Raw genomic sequence first — 8106 nt, 5'->3', positions numbered from 1 at the left:
ATGTAACTCATTATGTTTAATCACTTTTCTAAAAAAATGTTTTAAATGGGGCAATAAAGCTAGAAAATGTTCAGAAAAAGGTTGACAAAAGAAGGCATTCCTGCGCAGCAAAAAGATGCTAAGAAACAAAAGGAATATGCTATATATAAAGCTTTTACTGAAAAGAATATATTCTGACGTCATCTGTTTGTAGTAACCAACATTTTGAATAGCAAGTGTTATTTAATTACATATCTTTTTTTGTGTAATAGTAACTGGTTACAATTACATTTATTTTGTGAATTAATTACATCTCCGGTGGCTGTATGTATACGAAATATGATCCCGAGTTTAAATTAAATTGCAGAACATGATATAATAATAATAATCCAATAACGGGTCCATTCTTCCTGTATTTTGACTATGTATAATGTTGATATTTTAGCAGTTAATAATACTAATGAACCACTGTTATTTTGGTAATATTTTGAATGCATGTAATGGAGTATTTTTATATTTGGGGTATATCTACACTTGCTTGCGTCAGGCTGTGTACAGGTATTGAACGCTTAAATTTAATGCTTTTTAAGACCCTCTCAAGATAATTTTTTACATAAATTTAACACTAATTTTTGGACAAATATTTTTCTTTTTAAAGCATTGTATTTAAGTATAAATGAAATCAATGTGCAATCTTGTGCAGAGGTATGTTTTATGTAACAACATGGTAATTAGAGTGAGTGAGTTTAATCTATGTTTTACTAACAGATAAATGTAGTATAAAGTAAGAAGACAGTATAAGGTTCAGTGGTAGGCTTAAACATTTGGAAAAACAGAAATACAAACTTTTGTGCAGAAGACCTTGAATCATTTTGACAGAGAGAAATTAAAAGATAAATAAATGAAAGAAAGTATTTGTGATGATTAAGGTCTCAAAGTCTTAAATTTAGGGCTATTTAATTAATTTTGAGGCCTAAAATCAATGAAAATTTTATTGTATACCTTTTGAGGACCTGCTGACACCTTGTGTGTGAATCACCTACGTATTTCTACTACTAGAGGTAAATACTCTGTAACTCCCAGTTAAAATGCAAAGGAAATTACTAAAATGGTAGCAACAGATCTAGATGAAAATGAATTGAAACTTGTGTGTAAGTGCCATATTTTTAAAACAATTCCTATTGCACTGGGAGACCATTCTCTCGCGAGCACGTTTTTGTTTTTACTTTTACTTTGAAGGCCACATCACCTAACTTCCTGTGAGATCACGGCTGCATGCTGCGGACTTGACTGGCTGCAAGACATCGGCGGGGCGACGTCACGGCTCTGAATGATCGCCCTCTGCTCCTCGTCTCTCCATCAGGGCTGCAATCAGAGACATCTACAGGGCATCTCAACTACTGACAGGCTCACCAGGTGAGCACCAGTTTGTTGTCCTGGAACAAGAAGGCAGAAACTGGTTAATGCAGACTGGACACAAAGATCAAACCAGTTAGTATGTCACAGGACAGGCGAGAAAAATGAAATAAGTGGTCAGTGTGAGGAGTGAAACAGGATGCCACGCCAGGTCAGTGGTTGTTGACACTCTGTTGACACAGCACTGGTTTGCGGGAACATTAGAGGGACCGAGGGGAGGGATGGCACAGCTGAAAATATCAAACCCACACTGGCACAAAGTATTTTGACATCCTAGCCTGGATACATTAACTTAACTCCCGCACAAACATGCATTATGTAACACGTGTTTATTTGCGCCCCCATGTATCTGAACAAGTTGCCCAGGGAATTTTCCAGCCCCTGCATAACCTGTTTGCACTGTAACCTTTCTGTAAATAGTCCTGTGTGTCCATGACATGGCGAAAACAAAAGGGGGGGCCACAAATAGGTATTTAGTGCCATCTAGTGTTTGAAAAATCCAACTACACGGAATCCCAGTTTCCTTTAGAAGAAAAAAACGGGAAAGTAATTGAAACTAATGACAAAATGGGCCAGGACAAAATTAGATCCGGAAACCATTTTTTATTTTGTAAATGGGTTAGCACTCAGACTGTACACAACAGATATCTTCTGAGTTTGACCCGATAAAACCAAAAGGAGCGTCCAGTGACGAGGGAGCAAGGTGGTCAGGTAACTGCAGTGGAAGGTGAGTACAACTTATCTTCTAATATACTTCTCTGTATTCATTTCTCTTTATATCTATAATCTAATGCTTTTTATAAAAGTTTGACCTCTTGTTTCACGTGGGACCACCCTGCTACCTGCCAGTGTTTATCTTAAGCCGGTCAAGCAGTTGCTCTTGGTGAGTGATTTTTGTACAAAAAGACAAAAACTGAAAAAAAAAAAAAAAGAAAAATCACATTACAGAACACTTGAATAACAACTCGGGGAGAGAAAAAAAAAGTGTAGTAATGCCAGAACAAGCCCCAAAGGTAACACTCATTAAATTAATATGAGAACTATTCCCCCCAAACAAACATGGGCACGTCTATCTGCCTTTTAGTTATAGTTATGAAGTACTGACTGAATTCATGCCAAGGCTCAAAACACCTTCCTTCACTATAGCTGGCAATATATGGTGCTGCGACCAGAGACGGACAGTTTCATACACTACACGTGTTATAAAGACCACATTAGTCCATTTATCGTACTTTTCTTCTAGTAATACAATATATTAAATAAAAAGAATAGGCTAAATCTCTCACGACAAAGCTATGCAGATTATCATAGAAACTGATGACAAGACAATCTATTGACACACAGGCACAGTGCACAAGCTTGCAGGCAGGAAATGAAAAAGAAATATTTGTAGTTTTTAAATAGTACAAAAAATGCTTTTTAGAGTTTTTATTCCTTTTTTTGTGGCTTCAAAAGCACAACTCAAAGTACGAAGCCAGACCTTTGATCTGCTTTAATGTGAGGAAGAAACGGTAGCCATCGTACTCGTTGTCACCCCCCCCAAACAAATACGTGGCATAAATTTAGCTCTAGATCATAAGATTCACAGTTCGTCAACCCTTTAGCTGAGAATCAGCAGTTCTGCTGGCAGTTTTTGTCTTTCTGTGGATGTTTGTGTTCAGTGAGTTGCCTTTTTTTTTTTTTTAATCAAATCATTTGATTTACAAATATTTTCACCAACACTGTGGTAAGGCAGTGATAGACTGAATGTATTTGATTATAAAATGAGCCAAATCTGATCTGATCATGCACGCTGTTGACATATTTTGGGATTCTCTCTCTGTCTCTTTCCCCCTGCAGCTGGCTGTGGGTTCATCCTGTATTTTTACAACCATAACAAATATGGTTATAATCCAAATGTTGAAGTCGCGCCTGTGTTTAATCTATGCCAGCATAACATCCCTGTAACGGACAAAGTGAAACAATAAAATTTCTAAACAGAACTTTTACAACCACTTGCAGGTCAGACATGCAAAACAAGCTATTAATGAGACAAGCCCACAAAATAAGAGTCCGAAATAAAATAAAAAATGTTTTTACATTTGAACAGTAGAACATGAAAATAAGAAAAATAATTTCTATATATAGTCAGGTTTTTTTTTGTTTGTTTTTTTTTTTTTTTAACATTTCTCATAATAATCCAATACTTGTGCGCAGCTGCATTTCAAACTTAAAGCACAGAACAGATGGTGGAGTCTAATTTCATATATTTACCAAGCTGTCGTTACAATAAGAGATTGTCCTTAATCTTCCTGACTGGTTAAATAAAATAACGATAAAAAAATAAAATGAATCTCTTACGATCTAAAGATAAACTCATTGGGTGTAGTAAACATTTCATGAATGAAACGAGAAATGAAAGCACAGTAAAAGTGCGCTCTAACCAATCGACACGTGTGTGTTGTTTTGAATATGAACTGTAGTTAAGGGCACTGGAAATCAAAACTTCTGCAGTGTTTCTCGCTTGTTGTTGCTGCAAAATGTTTTGGGTCGGGCCGGGGTTTCCCGAGCCCATCATGCTTTGCTCTCGGTGGATTTTGTCTGTATGACACTGTTGTGTTCTGCAGTGATCTCCGTCAGGGCGTTTGATAACTCTGCCTCCCCCAGTTTGCCTTTCTCATCAGAAAAAATCTTCCTGCAAAGGAAAGTAGGAGAAAAAGCACAATTAGAAATCTGTTGGTCTATGGCAAAGACAACAAAACATTCTCAGTAAACAAACACTTCAGTTGAACACAATTTCAACCATTTATTCTCAATGACACCTTCACCCAATATGTAAGAAGACACTGTTTGTGACTAGAGGTCTTCTTACATATTTCTTCACCACCTTGACAACAGTTAGATAAATTAAACAGATAATGACATACCCGTATTATTCATCCAGTATCGGCTAGCCTGCCTGATCTGAAACAGCGTTTAGTAAATATTATCTATTTATTGGTTCTACATCAAAGAGACTGATGAGCCCCTGGCTTGTGGTTTGCGATATCCATGTTTGTCTTAAAGCATCCTGCCTGCAGCTCTTCTCCTCTCGTCTGCAGTTCAGAGCAGGGAAACACCATCTAGTCTCTGTTCTCTTTAGCAGAGAGCTGCAGCGTTGGTGAGGATTTAGGCAACACTCAGAGGCATACACTTAGTGCCTGAGACAAAACACTTTATCATTAAACTAAAGCCCCTTTCAGACACTGAATACACAACATTTCTGGATTTGTCAGTTGATCTGTTGAAGCGCTTTATCATTCAGACATACATGTGGTCGGTTACGGCTTATTTCAGACAGGACAGGACGGTTATGGAAAAAGCCACAATACTTGCGCGATATTGCCATCTGCTGCACGAGGAGGAGTAGTGGTACTGCAGAGTTGGACAGTAATGATATCAAGGAAGAAAATGCCTTCATGCATCAGCGATTTATTTCAAAACTTCTTTCCTCTCTAAAGCCTTAATTAATGACCACTGTGAATGAGGATGCTTGCTCCCAAATATATGCTCTTAATCTGATCATTTACTAGAGAATTCTTCTGTCCATTTTACATTGTTCAACAGCGCACAAGTATGACAATATGTCAAGTTCAGAGTCTTGTTTAAGTGACTATTTGTTCACACTCTAAATGTTTTGCTGGATATTTCTGATTTCATTCATGTACCTGAGCAAGAATGAAAGTTAAAGCAATAGGGAAGGAGACTGCAGGTCATACTAATGTTATTGTATGACCCTTACACTTTGTTTCAAAATGCATCTTAGGTGATCAGATCACAAGTGGACAGCGAGACACATTCTGATCAGATCCCTCAAACTACTTGCCGAGGTGGTCTGGGAGGATGTGGTGGTTGTTTTGGTTAACGCGTGACATGCTCAGTAAATTTCTTATTTTACAATCAGTTGGACAAATACACTTCTCCGCCAAATTTAGCACATGTACACAGCCTTTTTTTAAAATGGGAAAACCTGTTAAAAATAGGCCATAGAGTGCTTTCCCATTGCCAGTAGACCAGAGAAGTGTTGCTCTGCATTAGAGCTGTATGCCTTTCTGTTTTTAATTGGTGTGTCATTGCATTGTGCTGGCAAAGGGGCTAAAATTAGCACACACACCATGTATCATATTTCCATCACTGCTGATGGAAGCCTATCAGAGTTGGAGCCAATAAATACCCGTGCCAATCGCAAAGTCATGTGACCTGGGAGTGTATCCCAGTTGTAACCTTTCCCATTAAATACAGATACCAGATGTTAGTGGGGACTGTCAATTGTTTTGCCCTTTCGAAGGAGACGTAGTGAATCCGTTTGATGGCAATATCTCCAGCTGTATCGACACAACCACTAACGTGACTGGTGAGAGTGCGGATGTAATAAAAATGTGCGCTCGGCCCTTTGACCTTTTAGCGAAAGTGACGTAGGCAAAGTCTGAACACAAGTGTCCAGCTGCAGATGCCTGATAAACAACCTGAGTGTGAACCTCAATGTGTCTCAGCTGTGTTCAGATCACCCAAATGCAGTTTAAAACCAAGTGATCTCTTTTGATGCTCATTGCCTTCTTCCCATGTTTTTCAAAGAAATCGATCTAATTTGCTCAGGTTTTAAAGGGTTAACTGTGCCGCTGCAACCTTTCCATTGAGAATGGGCTATGTTCAAAAAGGAGTACCAAGTGTTGCACAACCACATTAGAAGGTGTGTCCACTCAAAGGAGTGAAAATCGGGCCCTCATAGAGGGAGGCAAGACGGGATAAGCTACAGGGATGCAGGGCGCACTCTTTCAGACCGGCTCTCCTCAAATGGAATTATAGTTATGCATAAATGTGCAAAGACAAAAACTGACAAAATTAGTGGTGTAACAAATGAAACAGAGCCTGAGAGAGGAGAGTTCAAACACTGCTTACTCCTCTGCACGTTGGATTGTCAGTTTCGATTAGTTTGTCGGAAAGATGTGCGGGGAGGGGGTTTCTAAAGCTACTCATCAGGAGTGCCTGTCGGATTGTTGGAGCATGCCCACAGCTTTAATCTGACAGCATTTAATTCAGACTTTTGCTGTGTTGGACGTCTTACAGAAATGTTACTAGACTCATAATGTTGTCGTTGTGGCTTTGACACTTACTCAGACATGAGACAGACAATCACATTTATGTAACAAGGTGCATGTCTGAAAGGGGCTTAACTATTCTTGTGGTGAATGTTGCAAAAGTGGAGACCCCACGATGGAGAACTGTCACACACACAAGCATTAAAAAACAGTATCGTCATATCACTAGTCTATCACAAGCCAAAACACCTTATTCATTATTGACCCAGTGTCATTACCACAGTTTACCATTACAATATTTCATATTGTGTGGTCAATGGCAAGATGCGGTGGTGAATGAATGGGCATACAAGTTACACACGCACACTCACACAAACACACAGATAAACCTCTAGAGGGAGCCGTACTCATCGTTGACAGGAGGAGCAGTCTTGGCCAGAGTCTCTGATGCCTCCAGAACTGGGCCTGAGGGGGGGAGGTCTGCTCCATCTCCATTGGGCAGAGAGGGGGCAGAGGGCGGGCTCTCTAAGCTAATAAGGTCTGCAGGGATTTGTGAGGGTCTTTTTGTCCCGTTTGTCAACTCTAAGTCTAAAGCCACTCTTTTGGGCTCTACGTCAGGGGCTAGAAAGTCGTACATGTCTGGCGCTGCTGTTAAGAGATCGTCTAAAACGGGCACCTCAACACTGGCGGGGGCAGGAGGAGAAGAAATAGCAGTAATTGGTAAAGGAGAGAGGACGCCTCCAACTAGAGGAGCGGGTTCTTCAGCATCCAGGTCTTTAGGAGCACTGTGGATCACTGAAGGAATTGCAGCATCTTTGGCAGTGTTATCATCAACAGTTTGGTCAGCAGGTTTGTTATTAGTGTCAAAGGCAGTAAGGCTACAACCGCTGGGATCTGGGGCAGTTGTGTATGAATCGGGGTCTGGTTTTGGAGGGGCAGTGTTTGCTAAAGTGGAGGCAGTTTGTACTGGCGTTTCGGTGTCTAAGGCTACAGTGTGTGGCTGAATGGGAAGCTTGTTGACTGGCGGCCTTGGGGCAGGTTTCTTGGTGTCGAGAGCGGGAGAGGACGATGCGGAAGAAGCAGCCAGTGGAGACACAGGCGGGTTAGCTTTAGCATTCAGAGCTGCAAGCTTAGGAGAGTGTCTACGCTTCGGTGGTATCGGCGTCCCCGATTTTTGAGCTTTAGTCCTTTCAGGAGTACAAGGAGGAGTAGGTACTTTCTCCTGTTCTTCTGGGGTGTCACTTCCTCTTTGCTCAACTAATGGGGCCATTTTAGCTTCGACGGCAGACGTGGAGAGGAGGGGAGTCGGCGGGGCTGTGTTTGACTCTGGAGTCGGGGCCGGGGCCAGGACAGGGGTGGGTGAGGGGTCGTTGGCCGGGGTAGACAGGCTACAAGTGAGGGTAGTGGTCTCGCTAGAGGGGCTGTCCTGAGCGGGGTCAATTGTTGCAGTGGCTGTGTCAGAGTTGGTGGCTACGGAGGAGAGGGTGTCCAGTGCCAGAGCAGCAGTGTAAGCCGCCAGCCTGAGAGAGCAGGGAGAGAACAGAGACACACAGACTAGACACCAGGGTGACTGTGACAGAGGAAGGGTGGCTCGGACGAGAGCATGCAGAGGGATTAGTTGGCTTTAAAGTTCACACAAACAGAGACAAAGCAA

At 41.1% G+C, this 8106-nt stretch overlaps 1 protein-coding gene across 9 annotated transcripts in view; it reads right to left on the bottom strand.

Annotated features, from left to right (window-relative positions):
• Positions 1 to 1983: 1983 nt before the first annotated feature.
• ncam1b (neural cell adhesion molecule 1b) overlaps positions 1984 to 8106 on the bottom strand; it is a 98557-nt gene continuing 92434 nt past the window's right edge. For 7 of the 9 annotated variants that reach the window (XM_088079051.1, XM_088079052.1, XM_042486712.2 and 4 more), the window contains 2 exons: positions 6860 to 7972; positions 1984 to 4069 (listed from right to left, as the gene is read on the bottom strand). In XM_088079051.1, coding sequence (XP_087935177.1) covers positions 3949 to 4069; positions 6860 to 7972 — 1234 coding nt within the window. In that variant the 3' untranslated portion in view covers positions 1984 to 3948. Of the gene's footprint in view, positions 4070 to 6841; positions 7973 to 8106 lie in introns of all 9 variants that reach the window. The other 2 variants (XM_088079056.1, XM_042486714.2) reach the window with 2 other exon arrangements.

Source organism: Plectropomus leopardus, chromosome 6 (assembly GCF_026936395.1).
Source record: "Plectropomus leopardus strain MGB_pleo_1.0 chromosome 6, ASM2693639v1, whole genome shotgun sequence".
NCBI classification, from domain to species: domain Eukaryota; kingdom Metazoa; phylum Chordata; class Actinopteri; order Perciformes; family Serranidae; genus Plectropomus; species Plectropomus leopardus.
Note: the sequence above shows the minus strand (reverse complement) of the source record. Positions and strands in the feature narration are given on the sequence as shown.